The sequence below is a fragment of the Ovis aries genome, chromosome 2, assembly GCF_016772045.2.
Source record: "Ovis aries strain OAR_USU_Benz2616 breed Rambouillet chromosome 2, ARS-UI_Ramb_v3.0, whole genome shotgun sequence".
Lineage (NCBI taxonomy): Eukaryota > Metazoa > Chordata > Mammalia > Artiodactyla > Bovidae > Ovis > Ovis aries.
Window position 1 is genome coordinate 31,270,901 of NC_056055.1, and position 19,525 is coordinate 31,290,425.

At 49.5% G+C, this 19,525-nt stretch overlaps 1 protein-coding gene and 1 non-coding gene across 7 annotated transcripts in view; both read right to left on the reverse strand.

The window, feature by feature from the left end:
* Window positions 1-3,007: 3,007 nt before the first annotated feature.
* The window catches only part of AOPEP (aminopeptidase O (putative)), a 411,872-nt gene continuing 395,354 nt past the window's right edge, over window positions 3,008-19,525 (reverse strand). For 2 of the 6 annotated variants that reach the window (XM_042243057.2, XM_027964237.3), the window contains 2 exons: window positions 9,184-9,270; window positions 3,008-4,160 (listed from right to left, as the gene is read on the reverse strand). In XM_042243057.2, coding sequence (XP_042098991.1) covers window positions 4,119-4,160; window positions 9,184-9,270 — 129 coding nt within the window. In that variant the 3' untranslated portion in view covers window positions 3,008-4,118. Of the gene's footprint in view, window positions 7,484-9,183; window positions 9,271-19,525 lie in introns of all 6 variants that reach the window. The other 4 variants (XM_042243055.1, XM_042243056.1, XM_027964236.2 and 1 more) reach the window with 3 other exon arrangements.
* MIR23B (microRNA mir-23b) lies at window positions 5,481-5,540 on the reverse strand. Its single transcript, NR_107963.1, has one exon. It is a non-coding gene; the product is annotated as a microRNA mir-23b (primary transcript).

Genomic DNA, 19,525 nt, shown 5'->3' on the forward strand with positions numbered 1-19,525 from the left:
CATTGAGCTTGGCCTCTGGGCACTGCCCTGGGAGGTCCAGGCAGCCCTTTAAATCCCCAGGCATCTCCAGCCCGTCTTGGGCCAAGGAGGCTCCAGGTGGTCAGGCTTGGGCTCAGCACTGTCCTGACACCTTGTATGGCATCTTTGCCACGGCTGGGCTCTGCACAGAGGGCACCCCCCTCACCTCTCTCTGCACCCCGAGGCGGTCCAGTCCAAGGTGCTCTGGGGGAGAGGATGCGGCTGCAAGGTACCAGCTAACACGTGTTACCTGCTGGCAAAGTGCCAGAGCAAGCATTCCTCCCCCCAACCCCAAACTTCTTGCGAATGGGGTGTGGTGAGCTTTCCACCCGAGGGAAGGTGCAGGCTTGGGACACCCAGGGTTCTGTTTGGTAGGAGCTGCTGGGACACCATGCTCCTTGCAGGGTGGGTTGGCTTTGCTGAAGTTCTGGGCAGATTCCCTCTCACACGCCTCAACCTCCCACCCAGCTGGCTACATCTATAGAATGAGATGGCTGGCCTGGAGCATAAGGCTCTAAGAAAAACCAGTTCTTTGTGAGGAGCCACTCAGCTTCTGCCTTCCAGCTGTCCAGAGGGTTACTGCTGCCCTTGTTGAGGCCAGCTGTAGCCGGGGCAATCCGGTGCAAGCAGACCGCCCTGCAGAGCGGCCTAGCTGCCTCGACGGCACTGCCTAGGGCTTTGCCGAGTGCCTGTGGGGTCAGGCCAGTTGCAGAAACCTTTTAGAAGTCTTCTCTCCACTGAAAGCGATGGGTTTTGGTTAGGGACAAGGTTTGCTATTTCTGGTCACTGCCCTTGGGGCACCAGGTTCTGCCTAATGTGACATTTCTGTACCTTGTTTGGGATGGAGACTATTATTGCCATGTTTTGATGTGAAATTCCAATCAAAATAAGTGCTTTGAAACTCTTTTAATACTAAAACAGAGCCCAAAAAGGAGACGTGAACCTCTTCTCTTGACTTCTTCCCTGTCTCCTCTCCCACCTCTGGGTTCTACATGGGTCCCACTGGAGCTCCCAGTCCTGTGTCCAGGCCCAGTGGTGGTGGAGAGGCCAAGTGGGTGGCTAGGGAGGGCAAGGGGCTCTCCAGGCCAGCCAGGGGGTGACAGCCAGGCCTGGGCCAGGATGCAGTCCCCCATGTGGGGCCCCGAGGAACAGGTCAACATGTGGGAAGCTGAGGCAAGGGCTTGGATCCTGTGCTGGGGTGGGGAGCACCTCCATTTCAGGACAGTCACTTGGCAATCAACCACTTAACTTGCTCAGAGAACAAGACCACCTCTCCTCACTGGTTTAACCAACTCTCAAACCAACTGTCATCTCAGCATGGTTCTGGACCGAGGGCAACATTAACGGGGCGAGCAGTCCAGTCCAGACTCCACTGCTGAGAAGTCCACAACTGACCTACACCAACTGCAGAAGGGGCTAGGGTTTCCTTGCTTCCCCAGACAAGGGCATCGACGAAGCCCCCTGCTGGGTGTCCCCCTCTGGGTGGAGGTGTCACCTGACTGGTGAGCATGCAGGTTCCTAGCGGCTCATTTCCTCATCTCAGCTGGAGGGCAGAGCTCATTCCATCCTGTCTGCTCACCCTGGGAACGTGATTAGAAACGTCGATGCTGGAAACATACCGTTCCTGGGGTAGCAAAGATCAGAAACTGCTGCTAAATAAGAGCGACTCCCAGGCGGGCGAGTCCTGGGGCCTTGCCCACGGGAACATAACTAGCAGATTCCAGTTTAGTGCTCACCTGGCCCCACCCAGGCCCATCCCGACAGCAAACTTGGTTGCTAAGGCAGGGCCCTCACGTCTTCTCTTGACTGAATGACAAAACCGGGTGTCCCTGAGGATTTACCACCAAAGCGACAATCTGCATCCTGAGACGAACTGTGGGGAGAACCCCGAGCCAGGGGGTGGTGGTTTAGTCGCTCAGTTGTGTCCGACTCTTGGCTACCCCATGGACTGCAGCATGCCAGGCTTCCCTGTCCTTCACTATCTCCCAGAGTTTGCTCAAACTCATGTCCATTGAGTCAATGATGCTATCCAACCATATCATCCTCTGTCGTCCTCTTCTCCTCCTGCCTTCTATCTTTACCAGCATCAGAGTCTTTCTAATGAGTTGGCTTTTCAAATCAGGGGACCAAAGTATTGGAGCTTCAGCTTCAAGGTGAAGGCAGGTGGACGCACATTCAAATCCCACCTGTCAACTATGAGATCTTGGGGACCCCACTGTGCAGGCCTGGCCCACAGGAGGATTCGGGAAGGGCATCAGATTTCCACACCCTTGTCTCCCTGAAACCACCACCTTCTGTGCCTGCGACTCCCGGGTCCTCTGTGAACACTCACGCCTGCATCCCTCCCAAGGGGCTCGGGTCCTGCTGATAAAGCAGCCTCAGTCCTAGGACCTGCCCATTACCACAGCGACTATTCTCACAACATGAACCATGTAAGAATGCAGTGTCAGTCCCACAACCTGTTTCCTTGCTGACTGGTGGCCGCTCTGGAGCCCAGCAGTCCCAGCCAGGCTCTGGGCTATCAGGAGGTGCGGGGGGGACTTGGACCATCACCCCAGGAGCTCAGAAGACAGGAACACCAGTGGGGCTGGAGGGCCCCCCACCGCCAAAGGCCTGTGCCCACAGGTGTAGAGGCAAACTACCCACAGCCATGGCTGGCAAGGCTGGCACTCGGCACGGGTCTGAGGGCCCCTCCTGCTGGCCGCACCTGTGCTCAGAACCAGCACAGGGCAGTGGACCACAGGGCAAAGGGGACCCGTTGTCTGGTGCAAAACTACTCGCGTGGCAGCTCAGCTGTGCCTCAGTGGTTTCTAAAGACGACAAAGATGTGGCAAACAAGACGAGACCACCAGGCTGACTGGTCGACTGCAGCAGACCCGGCTGTGCCCCGGGCCTGCTGCTTTGCCTCTCAGAGGGCCAACACACACCAACCAGGGGGAGAGTCATTTAATTCACATTTTCACAAATAACAGCATTGTGACACTTATCTGTATTTAAAAATCAGGTTTTTATTACATCAACATGGTAAACAAAGCACACAGAAGCAACATATGCGAGACACACGTAAGAGCGAAGACCCACCCCCAGGGAACTTTCTAAAATGACAGTCACTGTTAACACAATTCTGAAGGTCGGGAGCTTCCAATGAAGGGCTGTGCTGAGCTGCCCATCGCCCCCAGGCTGGCTCGAGGTGCCACTGGTGCAGGCGGGTGGGTCCACTCCCACTCAGCTGAGCCTCACGCCATCCATCATGTGCCTGCGCCAACCAGTGTGGCTTCTGGGGTGTTTTAAGGCCACCCTTCCCTTTGGGCAATCCTGGGAAGCTTAGTTTCTATTCTTAACTTCAAACATTTGTGGGAAAGAGAAGCACCATCACCCCAGGTTCCCATTGTGCCCGATGGTGCCTTTATCCTGTGCAGAAGGCACACGCCTCCCCCTCCCCCAGAATATCAGCACCACTTTGAACACCAGAGGAACCATGGAGGCGAGAAACGAAGGAGACAAGAATGTGGACACTACACCCTTTTCTCTCTTTTTTTTTAAGTATTAAATTCAGAAGTAAACAGGAAGGAAAAAAACCCATGAATCCATTACATTATCAACAAATCTTAAAGAATCTTATCCTGTACTCCTACCAAAAGTTACTAAAACTTTGGAAAATCTAAATAACGGACATATCAATCAATGTAATTCTGCAGAGGTAGGCAGCAGCAGCTCCTTGGGCCTGGCAGACAAGCTCTGGCTTTCTGGGAATGCAAAAACGCAGATCCACGCTGAGGGATGGGTGGAGGAGGTGCAGTGGGTTTTCCCATGTGCCTCAGGGACCTTCTGTGTTTGGATGGAAGAACTGACTTGAACTCAAAGGGGAGACTCAATTAACATTCAGGATCTTGAGGTGGTTCATCCAGGATGGGCACGAAGGCGTCACACGGCCCCATGGAGACTGCTGATGAGGGTGCGCCTCTTGACACCAGCTCTGCGGTGGGGCCCTTTGGGGAGGTCACCCCACAAGGCGCAGGCGGCCACTGACTGCTGGCTTCAGGAGCCCCATCGCTCTTCCTTTGATGTCCTGGGTCCATGCAAGCCTGGGCCCACCGGGGCTACAAGCAGATGCATGAAAAAGATTCTCGCTGTGATCTTTCCTGCAAAGGAAACAGCAATAAAGTTTACTGCCGGGTCACAACGGAGGAATTCTTGTAAACAAGTAGCCTTTGCTCTCAGCTCTGGAAAGAGGACCGTGGAGGGAGAACAGGGAGAGACCAGGGTGCGTCTCACAGCCCCGAGAATGGGCTTTACAGCTGCACCATGTGCCATTTGCTTCGCTCTCACACGGCTGTGAAAGCCGTGGCTGTAACTTGGGCTTCATTCACAGGACAGATTCTAGAGAGGTGGCCTGTTTCAGACCCACAGTCACTCCGCCTGCTTTCTGGCCATAGTACACCATGACAGAGGTGGGCACTGCCCACGTCACACGCATGGCGCTAATGGCATTCTGCCTTTTCGGGTGGAAGCTCATTTCTCTTGTATCAACAGAACTCTGACTGTACCGACACCCACACATAGGACACATACAGAGGGGCCACCACCGCTGCCGGTCAGCTGTGCTGCGGGCGCTCAGGCCGGTCCTCACGCAGCTGCAGTCTCAGCTCCCAGGCCTCCGGGCACTTACAAACAGGAAGGCTTTGCTCTAGGGCTCGACTCCTGTTCCTGCTGAACTGAGCCAGTGTGTAAAATGAGAACTGATATCAGCTCAGTAGGCACCGGAGGGCGGGTCCAACTGATAGCCCGGAGAAGCAGCGCCTCGGCTGGGAGCTCGCTCGGCCTCGTCCCACCGGCGCTGCAGGAGACACAGACCTGGACTGCAAATACAAGAGAGAGTTCACCGTGCTCGGAAATCACAAGAGGACGTCTCCGTTGAAAGAGCCCAGCTCTATTCACACATCATCTACCGCTGACATAGTCTTACTTGACTTCTATGATCCATTTGCTTTTAGATTTTTAAAATTAATAACTTTGCAGCTTTCAATACATTTGAACTTTCAGACATGCTTACTTAGTGGATTTCTTTAGACTTTGGGAATGTTTGCATTCATAACATGACAAAGTGCATCCTTGGGGCCAGGCGGGCCCTTATCCTCCAGAATCCTGCTTGGCCCGGAGCTGACCGCTCAGCAGCGGCCTCTGCCCCAGCAGCTCCACCTTAACTGGCCCCATCTCACCTTCTCTTCAGGTGCAGAACTTAGCCACTGTGAACAAAGCGGAAACCAGTCACTGTTCACCAATCAGCTAAGCTCTGCACCTCGTCAGAGAGGTCGTCGCGGGGCATAAGGAAAGGGCCGGTGAGCATCTTCCGAGGCTGTCGGCTTCTTCTGCTTGCAGAGAGGAGCTACGAGGTGCATCTGTCCCCGAACTGCGGAGAGCGCAACTATGGCTTTGGGAGCAGCAGTCAGGGTCGTGGTTGCGTGGTAATCCCTGGCAATGTGATTTTAATCTTAAGTCACAAATCAGCATGCCAGGAACCCAAGCAGCCAGAGCACTCGGGGGCGGCGGTGCCGCCCACATCGCACGCACCAGCTTCCTCAGACACAAGGCGACGACACCACCTCCAGGCTTGCTACACTACCAAGTGGGTTTTCCTTCCGCTTGGTTCGTTTACTCGGCATCTTAGGGGTATCATTTTTAAAAATCAAAGGACCCACAGACGGCCACACAAAGGCCAGCACAGGTTTGGGAGATGAAATGAAAAATGCACCAACCGGTGGGTCTGGGGCTGCCATGCTAAGTCTCCCAGCCCATCACCTCTTGGGGCACAGGTTCTAAGTGCTGGGGATGTCTGTGGGGATCCTCAAGGGGTGGGATGGATTCCCAGCTGCTGGAGGGTGCAGCTCAGGGGGCAGCCCCATCACAGTCCTTCACCGAGCAGGCAGGGAGGGGGCAGAGGGCATGTGCCCCTGCGTTCATCCAGGAGTGTGTGGGGGTGCTCTCCTGACCAGACTACTCCTCTGCCTGCTTGGGGCAAAAAAGCACAATGAAGAATCACCACAGCTGCATAGCCCGCGGTGGTTTTCCACCACTTGGAGCACCGGGAACATCAAAGGCACAGTCTGCACCACTGCAGTTTCACACACTTCAATAAACACAAACTCTCTGTGAAGTGACAAACCTAAAGAGAAATATGATTTGTACTGATCACTGTGTGAGGCTGGCAACACGTAACTGTGTAACTGCTCTGTTTTTCAAACTCGGCTGTCTCTGAATAGGCTCGGAAGCTGCCCGACAGGAGCGGTGGGGAAGTCCGCACAGAGCTGCTTCGCTAAGAGACGCACGGTCGGGGCAACTATTCCCAGTACTTCCCTTCCTGGCCAACACAGCTCTTCAACTCTCCTGGAAAAACCTCTTCAGCAGTAAGAGTTCTCTCAGATAAATAAGTCAGTTAAACATATTAGACAGAAACGGGTTTTTATAAGAGCAAAACATTAGAAACAAATTAAATGTCCAACAATATCTACATAATATATTAAATATCCATTAAAATTATAGAAAATTTATACAACATGAAGAATGAAATCTGAAGTTTAAAAAAAAAAAAAGACACAAAATCAGACATGCCCTGTTATGTAAACCTTGAAGAAACCCAGAAAGTCAAGATAAATGATAATGGTAAAGAAAAAAAATACCTTTAATTTCACAGTTTTACATAAAACCTGTGAATCATTGCTAAATTACATTTAGAATGCATAAATTACATTAAAACTACTAGAATGTAGACCTAACAGGTCAATTTCAAGCACAATTAACAGAGGAAGCAGGTTAAATCATTTAGGACTCCCATTCCGACTCTGCTCCAACATGAGGAAGCCTACTGCGGACACGCTGCATGGAGAGGCACCCGGCGGAGGGCAGGAGGGCCTGCCAGCCTCTCCTGCAAGATGGGGACGACCCGAGGGACCTCAAGTTCCCACACGCCTCCTCGCAGCTCAGAAGGCGGGGTAGCCCGGCAGCACACCCCCACACTAGCCTTCACCTTCTAACCTACTCAAGATGTTCTCCTATGACTCCTGTTCCCCCAAGTAACAAAACCCGAAGCGGTCCAAATAGTGCTGGGGAAAGGGCTATTCTGCGAGGGCAGACGGCACAGGGTTTCGTGGCCGCTCGGCCAGACGAGGCGCCACATACCCCTCAGGGCGGGAGCCCAGGACTGAAGCTGCCAGGGCTCTCGGCTCACCATTTGGCTTACTGACTTACTTGGCTCCTAGGAGGAATCTCGGCTAGAGCCGAAGAATGGAAAAAGGGGAGAGAGAGAGAGAGAGAGAGAATCACCTCTTTAAAATAACATCTCAGCCACCACCGCGGCTGAGGATCTGTCCATCTGCTCCCTGCTCAGCTCAAAGCACCTGCGGGCGAGATGCTGTTGCCGTGGATCCTCACTCAGCATCAGCTCCCCGTAGAGGTAGATGCCCATGGCCTGTGGGAGGCACAGAGGCCAGAGAGCGTAAGGAAAAGGAAGCATGTGTCCCCATGCGCTCGAGTGCACAGTCTGTTTGCTTCACACACACGTGCGAGGCTGGAAGTTACAAAGGCCCTAGAAAACGCAGACAGCTGAACAGCGGGCTTCAGGCAACTGCAGTTTCCGATACCCTTCTCTTTACTGAAACTCACCCAAGGAATTCTCGGCTATCACTTTCATCAACCCTGGTGGCTGAACCGAGGACAGAGGGAACATTTCTCCAAGTGACGGGGACGGGGACAGGGAGGCTCTCGTGACGATTGACCCTATGGGAACCTCTGCAGTTGCGAGGAGACCTGAATGCTGTGTGTGTGTGACTCAGACATGGACCTGCCTCCCTCCTAGCACAGCTGGGAAATGAAGACCTCCTGTCACACGGGTGGGGAGAACCTCAGGCCACCCTGGAAGATGCCTGCCGTCCAGCCCAGCCCACCAGCTCTCCTTCCACGGGCACACACTGGCTCTTCTGTCTCGAAAACAATGCTGCGAACATCACATCTGTGTTTTTCCTACAGTTTTTAAAAACAGTTGGTTATGTTCTGAAAGACCAAAAAGATCTCTTTGGATCCGCCTTCTCTCTTGTTCTAAGCTTAGTTATGCTATGACTATGTTCTGCTGGAGCAAGAACTTCCAATGACAGTGCAGAAACGAAAACTTGGTGGTGAGGAGCTCAAAAATTTCTTTCTGAAAAAGCTGATGGCAACCCGTAGTGGCAGAGATCATGGTTCCAAACACAGTGCAGTCAGTTCTGGTTTTCAGAATAGACTTTAAGTCGCTCTTAAATTTTGTCCCTCCATGTTTCTAAACACCTCTTGCTTCACTGTGCAAATGTGACATTTCTTCTGGTACAAAGTCACGTCTTTTTCTTTGTGGGAATAACGAGCCCTTACTTGCTGGCTGGCCCTTGAACTCCGTCCTCTCAAAAGAGCCTTTGTTTGCACTGCCCCAACTCTCCACCCCAGCAGAAACATGGCTCCATTCTATCAGCCCGCAGCGCTCTGCAGAAAGCACACTCAGGGGCACCCACTGGCCATGCCAAGGGAGCGAGCCACAGCCAACGAGAGCCATGCCACAGGCACCACCATGGCCCAGCAAGCTGGGGCAAGATGCTGACCCCCACACTGCAGCCCAGCAGAGGTGGCAAAGAAATCATCTTCAAACAGGTTCATGGGCTCCTTGCAAGGTGACTGCTCTCCTTGGTGAACCGTGAGGAAAGTCCTCACAGGAAGGCAGCTCAGCACAGGGGTCCACCCGGTATGGCACGTGCAGACACAGACCAGACTGTCCCAGCCAGGCAGGGCTGTCCCAGTCTCATCCCCAGACATACAAAGGCACAAATACGCACCATCGCATCCCTGGGCCACAATCCCAACCTAACGAACCAGGGGGATGTAATGAGGTCTGCCCATGCTTTATTTGGTTAACGGCAGTGGGCCACAGCTCCATCAAACCAGGGGAGCTTCTAAAGAGATACCGAGAAGAAAAAAGCTCAAAAGTTGGGTAGGTATGCTCCTACCAACTCTTCAAAATCGTTGCAAAGTATTGAAGCACTTGTTTTTTAAGTAGAGAAGGCAACAAACTGGGCCCCCATGTTAAGCATACTGCATAGTCAGGAATAGCGTTTTAAGAATCCCCATCTGCTGAAAAATGAAACTTACCTGATCCTCCTGAAGGAACCTCTCCACGTCTCTGTACGCTTTTGTGTATTTGTGCTTAACAATGAGTTCACACCAGCGATGGCGAACCTTAAAAAAAGAGAGAAAATCCCATAAGCAACAAACTGGTAGGTTTTCTTGGCCCTGTAAGTTTAATGATGGAGAACTTTTCCTATTAGAAGAAGTTACTCTGTTAACACTGTTGAGACTTTAAAATTTCATTTTAATGTCTTACAAAGAAAGGAACCACACTCTTTGTTAAGAGGGCTGCCAGTCAACTTTAGGGGAAGAAAGTGCATGTTTTACTTAGGTGTTCTGATGTTTTAAAATACAATTTTGCCATACAGTAGATAAATGCAAAACGTAATTGGGAAATTACACGCACACCCCCAGCCAGGGAGGCTGGTGCTCTGCCCTGCAGGATGCTGTCCACGAAGGTTTCCTTCATAAACCACAACTACTTGATTTCTTGCAATAAGTGATTTGGTTCAGTGCTGCTGATTGTAACAATACACACAGTAAAAGGAAGAAGACACTGCTCTCCACATTCCTAAGAGGCAGAGAGCGCCTTCTGAGGAGCTTGGGGTATCTGCTGGAGGGGAGAGGAGAGCAGACCACCCTGACGCAGGCAGCTCCGGCTTCATGTTTTGCTGCACACCCTACGGAAAATAGACAAGCTACATGTGTGTCCGTTTCAGTGAAGATGCGTGATAAAAGATTCACCAGCAGGAATTCGTCAGGAAGCCCTCCCCCAAACCCTACAGACTATATGGGAGTCTGATCCCAGCACTGGCCGCCTCTGCTGATAAGAGGCAGTCTTGCCCCTCCCCCACTACCTCTTCCTCTCTAGGCCACTTCAGACACACTCTTTACGTCGAGACTCTACCTAAATACAGTCCTGGGCCATTGTCTACTGCATTAAAGCCCTCTCAATTATGCCCAGTGAGCAGTCCACCGTTTTATATTCCATTATTGGTTCAACATTAGCTATACACGGAAGTGATTACATGCATTTAAAAAATAAAAAAGCCTCCTTCCATCACTCTTTGTTTTTACTGCCTTTGAAAGAGGAAGACCTTTTATAGCAATCCATTTGTGGCAACAGTAAAATGTAAGCCATTTTAACATTTTGGTTGGGGCCCCTGTAAATTATATCATTATGCACTGATGGCCGGATCTCTCCTTTAATCTACTATAAATAGATTTACACACAAACAATTAGGAACGAAGCACAGAAACATTTTTTGGAAAGAATCCTTCCCCTAGGCTACAGTGCACTCTGAGACCCATGGTGGTGCCCTCTGCTTACAGGCAACCAGGCCCTTTGAACTTCTAAGAACAGGATGTCAACGAACTTTTTACATCCACAAAAGAATTTCAGAGGCGCACGGAAATGAGCTAATAGCCTCGGATCATCACAACAAAGGGCAAGCAGGTTGGGCTGGACAGGTCTTGGAAATCTTTCCACATTCAACAAGCTGTTCTTTCCTATATGGCAAAACAGAAAGGGACAGCATAAAAGGAAAGGGTAGCAACTAAGATATTCTAAGCAGAAGAACCACTGACCAGAGCCCAGACTGCACCAATCAGAGGAAGCTCCCGGAACAATCAGATCCCACTCTTGTGTTTTGGTTCAAGTACAGGACAGAACCAAAAGGGTCCCTTGGTCCATTTCTCTGGTTTCCAACTCAATGAAACCTAGATGCCTCAGGTACCACCTGAGTCGCATCCACACAGCACCGGAAATGCCATGTTCTTTGTTCATAAGCTCTGGGAAAGGAGAAGGCCTGGTGGGAGGGCCACCATGCAGCGTGAGAGCCAGGGCGCTGGACCTCCTGCTCTGGGGCCTTACAAAAGAGCCTTACTTCTCACAATTGCACGTGGGGACAGCTGTCCCAGCTCTTAGCAGAGTCAAATGTAAGGGAAGTCTGTCAGCTCCACCGTGAGCTAAAGACAGGCTTGTGCACCAAGCCTTTGATGAGGACAGTTGCTGATCATTCCAAAAGTTGGGGACGTTGTATTTTGTTAGATCTCATTTTGAGAATGGAGGTATTTATTACTGGCCTTCACTTCCCCACTCCGCCCCACCCTCTGCTCTCCTTTATCTTATTTACACATAAAGAAACAACAAAACACAAATTAGGGTTTATTTCTTAGTAGTAAGTCCACTATGACTGGAAGAGGATTAAGGAGCTGGGCTGAGTGAGAGAGGCCTCCCCAACCAATATGAAGTCAGCGTTTCCACTTCTCTTCCTGTTAAAAATCAGTGTATTGTCAAGATTAATAAGAGATCTAGTCTTCTGACCCCTGAAAGCTAACATGACATCCAGGAAGTACAGACCAACCCCTTTCCCCACCCTACAAAGAGCAGGAAAAACAACAAGCCTTTTCATTACAACAGAATTAAATATATTGCAAAATTTCAATGACAGGATGTTTAAAAGACATCACAGAGATGCTGTGTGAGGCTGAGGGCCCAACAAATATTTCTCTCTTGTGGACAGGGTTTTTACTCCTCTTTGTATTTCTTTAAGAAACAAAGAAAATCTCTATCAAATTTTAGCCAAGGACCCAAAATTTGCAAGGAAACGTCACCACTTGGAACAGGGGTCTTCCTGAAAATGTGGCAGCAGGCTGACATTTGTCTCCGTTTCTCCCAGCACCATTTCCACAGTGGCCACTCACGGACTATCTTCCCTTCTCCAGATCACTGGGAAGCTCAAAGAAATCCCTGACAGAGGTCCTCACATACTTGTACCCAGCTTCTTCCTCTGTTGATAATGGAGGAAAGTGAAGTTCTCAGCGCTGGGGAGCAGCAGAGAATTCAGAAGCAGAGGCAGGGCTCTATGAACGAAACTATCCACTCTGTATACCTGCTCTTTATTTTCTAATTAATTTATTCATCAATGGGGGCAGTGGTCACCTCGTCTTTCCTCGGTGGGATGAAAAGTGAACACTGTAGACACATCTGGCCCAGGCACAGTATCTGTAGCTTCTGGACTGTTCATTCAGCAACGGCATTCAATGGGTAGATACATACACCAAAACCGATCAATACTTACACTTTAAATATTCACATAACACCACAATGTCTCAAGAGAGATAAAAAACTTTTAATGACTTTTTCAACTGTGATTCAGATTCATAAAGTCACTCCAAACCCACACCAGGAATCACCTGAAAGCCTTGAGCCAGCCAACATCTTAGCCTGAATTCCAGCAATGCTGTCAGGCTACCAAAGGAAAGAGGCGAGGCTGAGGGAGGGGGGAAATCGGGTCAGGAAAAAGAATAAGAAACCTGAGAAAATCAGAAAAGGGATATTTCAGGAGTGGGAAGAGGTGGAACTGCCCGTGGTGATGAAGAGCAGGGCTGGGAGACCCCTGTTCCAGGAGCTCCAGAGTCTTCAGTGCAGACAGTGGCTGGCTCAGCCCAAATCCTGCTAGCTAGCACCAGGACAGGAGTGTGCCCACCGCCCAGGGCCATGCTGCCGGTCCCATAACACACTGAAGCGTATCTGTGCTAACAGGCCCGAGCCACCTGAGAGACGTGAGCAGACATGTGGGCCAGAGATCCAAATCACTGTCTGCACAGGATATGCATACATGTGTATACACACACACAGAAACAAACGTTTCTTTCTTAACAGTTTCCCTCACTACAGCAACTACTGGTAGTTTCTGTTGTTCTTCTCTCTGGCTGGTGACCTGCTGAAGTGGTTTCATGACCTCGGGTCCTGATCCACAGAGGCGTCTCCCAGGGCGGGGGAGAGAACAGCCTCTGCTCGTGGGCTGCTGTGGGAGCCCACCCAGGTCGCCGCAGCAAGCATTAGGACAGCGACTCTCCCAGTCATTGCTTGTCCTCTTCATAGGAGCAGCATGTTTCCGGTTTTCATTTTTACTTCAAAAGTTCTATTTACTGAATTCATAATAACCTGAGAGTATCAGCTCTAAGGAAAAGTTTGTTACCTGCTGGAAACCATAAGAGCAAGGTGCCTGTCAGGTGGGCAGTGAGGAGGGAAGGACTGGGGTGGGGTCGGGAGGTGGGGTGGGGAGAGGGGTGGAACCACGCAGCAGCCCAGGAAGCCGAGCCTGGACTCAGGACAGTGGGACACCAGCTGGAGCGGCCAGGGGAGGGAGGAAGCCTGCAGGGAGGGTCCTCAAGCCTGGGGCAGTAGGCACGTCTCAGGCCACCCCTGGGAAGTACACCCAGGGGCCAGACGTCTGGGGACTTTGCAAACTGTTTGCAAAGATAGCCTGGCCCCAGCACCAGCCTGAGTTGCATGGCATTTCTACCATTTCAAGGACGTTATCGCTACCCAAGAGGCTAGCCCAACGACTTCTGGCTGGCTCCTCTGATTTCCGGCACCTGCTTTGTACGGTCAAACCATGGCTCAGATTCAGGGACAAGTCCCATGACCCATTGGGCACCTCTGTGATATAACCATGGCCTTGATTAGGACATGCTGGGGCTCCCTCCTGGAAAAGGAAAGAAAAACTACTGAAAGATAACTCCCCACCTGCCTGCCTCTCCCCAAACTCTCTCTAAAAGTTTTAATGCATCCAGAACTAACTGCTATTAAACTCTAGAACAGGGGTTGCCAATTTTTTTCTGTCAAGGGTCACAGTAAGCGTCTATGGCTTCTCTCTCAGTCCATTTGCCCTGTATCACAGGAGTAGCCATAGACAATATGTAAATCAGAGGGCATTGCTATCTTCAGATAAACTTTTATTTTCAAAAACAAGCAGTGGGCTGGACCTGCAGGCTCAAGGCTGCTGACCCCTGATCTGCAAAGGACGCCCATGCTGGTCAGTGTTTCACACCCGCCCCCGCCCCCGATCCACCAGCATGGCGCATCTCACAGCCACGCCTGAAAAAGCATCTGCGGCTCCTGTACCTGGCTGCTTCCCTTGCTTTATTTTTGAATATTAAGAATTATAAGCTGGTAACTTAGCACATATAAACAACACAGATATATCACTTTCCGTTTTTCCTCATTCTCCAGGTGTCACTGCCAGCGTCACTGGCTTAGTGCAGTCCTTATACTTCGATGTAACGACGACTGCAGGACGCTCCCTCCTATTGATATACTACAACTCCATTCATCTTTCAATCATCTGACAATGCCGGAAGTCCATTTCTAGTGTGTTCTAGAAAGCCCCAAAGTGTGTTAATAGCTTTTGACCAAGAAGCTACAAGGGTCTACAAGTCGACACAGGTCCAGAACAAGGACGCCTGCTGTGACACCAGACCACAGTGCTGTGGCCTCACTCAGCACACCCGAGGTGGCCAACAACCTGAAACTGGTATGGCCACACCCCTTAACTCACCTCTTGGGCCTGGAACTCATAAACCCACCGGCTTCCCCACGCGTGGGTCACTCTCCCAGAGCTGGGTCTCACAGCTTCTCCAGCTCTTTGAAACTGCTGTTTCCTTACTCAGCAGTTTGTCTTTACCAACAATACAACACAAGCTTGGTGAGAGCTAGGGCCTGAGCCCTCCTGGGCAGTCTCCAGGCCCTGTCTCAATGCCTGGCACATAAGTATCTGCTTAATAAATGTTTCTGAATGAACGCACCATTTTAAAAACTCAGACTGCTTTTCAGCTACTTTGAAATTATAATGCACGGGTTGGAAGCTGTAAAATGCTTTGAAGAATGCCACCCAACCTATTTATGACAGGAAACATTCCTCTTTTTCAGTCCTTTTGATTCTAAAATTTACTGTTGAAGGGGGAAAAAAAAAATCTGTCTAGGGAACATGATCTGGGCAGCACATTAAACCTCATTTTGAGTTCCATTTTATATCTGTAAACAGAAAGACCAAGGCTCATGGTTTTTGTGAGTTAATAAGTCTAACACTGCAATAAACAAATCTACTTTTTCAATTTGTGTCCTTAAATTAGATTTACCATTACTTTAAAGAGGGTTGACTGCTGCTGAGGGAAGCATGGCTAGCAGTCGGGGGGCACGGGGAGACCTTTCCAGAGCGGCTCCGGGACAGACAGCCTTTCCAGCATTCCGTTCCGGCACATCTGTGATGGTCTGGGATGTCTCTTTCTCATGTGGCACAGTCTGGGGTATGCCTGTCACACTAAGATTCCCAACACTTCCCTTTTCCTCTCTCTCACCTTACAGCTCCTTACTTTCAAAGGGCTATGATCTGAACACTGTTTTAACTAAAGGGAATGCAGAGTTGCTCTGTGTGCTGCCACAAAGCCAGGCTGGTACATCTCGCTGCTCTGAGTTAAGACCACAGGCTCTCAGCTCTTTTTCCTAACCTTGCCTGAGTCAGTCCCGAAAGCTCTCAGTTCTATGGTAAGTGGTTACAGCCAGTAATACCAGATTTTACCAAACCTGCTATGGGGATCATCACACTTGACATGCACATGGAGTGTGACAATGAGGGTCAAAGGTCATGACAAATATCAAGTTTTACATGGTCTCTCAGGCAAGTTCCAACCTTTCTTCCTTCTCCTGTGCATATACTGTTTCATTTAATGTCATCAATACTACTCAAGAAAGCTGGCTCTAAAATGTAGAACTCAGGAGCCCATGATGAGTCCACCCTAAAGTATGGTACAGTGAGCCTTCCCTTCCTATCAAAGTCAAAGTGAAAGTCACTCAGTCGTGTCCAATTCTTTCGACCCCATGGACTCTGCAGTCCATGGAATTTTCCAGGCCAGAATACTGGAGTGGGTAGCCTTTCCCTTCTCCAGGGGATCTTCCCAACCCAGGGACTGAACCCAGGTCTCCCGCATTGCAGGCAGATTCTTTACCGGCTGAGCCACAAGGGAAGCCTACTGGAAGAATACTGGAGTGGGTAGCCTATCCCTTCTCCAGTGAATCATCCCGACCCAGGAATTAAACTGCGGTCTCCTGCATTGCAGGCCGATTCTTTACTAACTGAGCTATCAAGGAGCTTCCTCCCTATCAAAACGGCACACTAAATGGAAACATTCCAATGTGGAATTTGATAATTAGGAAATTACACATTGCACCTCCTTTCCTCATTAATATCTGACAAATGGCAGATATTTCTCAAAACATTTGCTATTAAAAACAACCCAAGAGTCAAGCTGGGGAAGGCTGGTTCAGGAAATGGTACCTGAGGCAACTACCTGGTGTCTGACAGTGGAGCCCACGGACAGGCCTGGCTCTGGGCTGCTCTCCCCACTGCCTGCGGACTTCCTATGTGCTCAGCCTGGGCATCTGCTTCTACCCACTGATGGGCACGATCAGTTGGTCGATGGAACATAATTCCACATGGTTCAAAGCTGCACAGCAACACGCAGACCAAGTAGCTTAAAAAGTCATGTTCAGTGCCACCCCATAAAACTGATTTATAAAATTTCATACCCTGACAAACCAAAAATGCCTTCATACCACATCCATGGAGGTGCTTTCACTTTTTAAAAACAATGTGAATTCAATACAATTGCTTTCTCTCTGCTATCAGTTATCAGCACAAACATTCACCTGTAAGAGGCATAAACTGCCAGGGAATCCTGCGGGATGCGGCGCCACCTCCCTGTAGGGCAGGCTCAGAGACCACACTCAGGATGCTCCCACAAGCTTGAGGAAGAGTGCATTCTACCTGCAGCCTGAAGGTTCCACAGCTTGAAAGCAGAGAAATCCAACTTTCAAATCCTGGTGTACCATGGAACTGGAGAGCAAAGGGAGGTGTTTGGGAAAGGCACCAGAGGGAAGAAAAGCAATCTGGAAAGACACTGTGGCAACAGTGAGCCCTCTGGTCCAGGGCATTTAAGGCGTGCTACACGGGATGACAACTCCGTTTGTGAAAGAAAACGGCAGCGCTCACAGAAAACTGTGTGCTTTTTGGAGGTGTGGATTTCACTACAGAAATCTAATGCAAAAGTATATAAACTATGACACAGGTATGAAGAACCTGGGAACACCGTTAAAATCCCACACACTGATTTTACTCTAAACACCACTAAAGACAAAAGGAACAGGAGCTGGGTTTGCGGTGCTATGGAAAGAAGAGCATCAGGGCAATGCTATTTATAACCCAGAAAATGTGTGCATCTCTGCCTCTGAGATCATCTGGACAGACTGGGGGGTGGGTAACATACACAGACAGTAAGAGTAGATAATGCCTCCTAAACCTTCAAATATCTATACAACAGGGCCTGTTGCTAACTACAGTGGAAGAAGCAATGGCAATGAATTAAATGACCAAGAACTTTTAAAATAATAGTCTGGCTAAACCTATAGCTAAATATCCTCCTTTAAATGTCCTTTTCCTCTTTTATGTATAGATAAATTCTAAATGTTATGACTGATTATAATTGTTTATTTAACAGAGGTCCATCTAATTAAAGCTATGGTTTTTCCAGCGGTCATGTACGGATGTGAGAGTTGGACTATAAAGAAAGCTCAGTGCTGAAGAATTGTGCTTTTGAACTGTGGTGTTGGAGAAGACTCTTGAGAGTCCCTTGGACTGTAAGGAGATCCAACTAGTCCATTCTAAAGGAAATCAGTCCTGAATATTCATTGGAAGGACTGATGCTGAAGCTCCAATACTTTGGCCACCTGTTGTGAAGAACTGACTCATTCGAAAAGACCCTGATGCTGGGAAAGATTGAAGGTGGGAGGAGAAGGGGACAACAAAGGATGAGACGGTTGGATGGCATCACCCACTCGATGGACATGAGTTTGAGTAAGCTTTGGGACTTGGTGATGAACAGGGAGGCCTGGCATGTTGCAGTCCAGGGGGTCACAAAGAGTCGGACACGACTGAGTGAACTGAAAGAAAAATTAGGCAGATTATGCCAGGAGTGGCTCGTTTTTTCTTTAAACAATATCTCATTAGCCACAAAGTGCAGTTAACAACTCAAGGTAAATAAAATGCAGGCTCTGGCCTCAGGAATAGGAGAGGAATACTAATCTAAACAAACAAACAAACAAACATCAAAGTTCTCTATCATGTTAGATCAGATTTCAAAAATCCTTTTATCACTGTATACAGCAACGGAGACCTGATCAGTTACAAGGTTTCCATGGAAAAATCCCAGGGGCACTGAATTGAATAAGAAAGAAAATTCCAAGGAAGAAATATCTAGATATATCTACCTGACTTTGAAGACATGTTCTAAAACATTAAATGTCTCATTAAACCAAATACAACAACAAAAAATACACAAATATAACTAAAGAATTACATAAGAGCTTTGTTTATTCGCACATTACAAAAGGCACATGGTTTAAAAATCTCGCTACAAAAAAAAATTAAAAGAAATAAAAATAAAAATAAAAATCTCGCTACGTCTAAGGTAACTAAGGAAAATCGCCCCAGTCCCTTTTATCACCCATATCCTGCCCAGCTCTCCAAACCCACAGATTACAATGCTGTGTCAAAAGGACAGCTATGCCCCTCACCAGCACTGCTCTAGCATTTTAAAAAATATTAAGCCACAGTACTTCTAGCTCACGTCTTAAAAGTTCAGATCCATCAGCCTTTGACTCTCTGATGTATCAAGGAGCCGAGGCGCCAGACCCCTTGTGTCTGGGAAGAAATTGTGACGAACGGCCAGACGCTGGCTATGGCAGGTGTCAATCCGCCTTTCCGGAAGCTCATTCCACCTGCCCTCTGTATCTGACCCCAGAAAACCACTTGGCTGATTGTACCACACCATTCGGACCCTCCACAACAGTCTCCTTTTTATATGTTCGCTCTGAGAACCTGCCTCCTGGGGCTCTGTTCCATGATGGTTGCCTCCTGACACTGCTGGGCAGTGACCTGGGGAGGCCCCCAGCGCAGACTCCAAAAAGGAAGGAGGGAAGGAAGAGGCAGCCACCAAGGGGGCTGGGGCCAGCGCTCTGGCACTACTCCCAGACCCGGGGCCTCGGTGACCTTGCACAGCCCTGTGGTCCTACAGGGGCCGTGGCGCCAGCCCGGCAGGCTGCCCTCACATACCGCCGCGATCACGGGGCTGACGTCAGCAAGGCTGGGCTCTGCTTTTGTACTTAGATTTCGCATCAAGGTGGACCAAACGGGAAGGAGGCACCAAACTCCGCACACTGCAGTTTACTAACTACAAACTGCTGAGCACCCTGAAGTGGCAACAGAGCCCACCGAGATTACATCTAATCTTTCCTCTAAACTTCCTGTCAGGAGAAGAAAATAGCAATGTTTTCTTTATTTTGGAGCCAGAATACTATGGAAAAACAACCAGGGGAGAAGGGGAGTGCTGAGCTGCATGGTTGGGAATGGACCCCAAACACTGTGTAGAAGCCAGTCACCATGACCAGAAGGGATTTTAGCATAAAGGGAATGAGCAGTCACAGCTACTCATCAGGCTTAGATTTTAAACACATGATACCCAA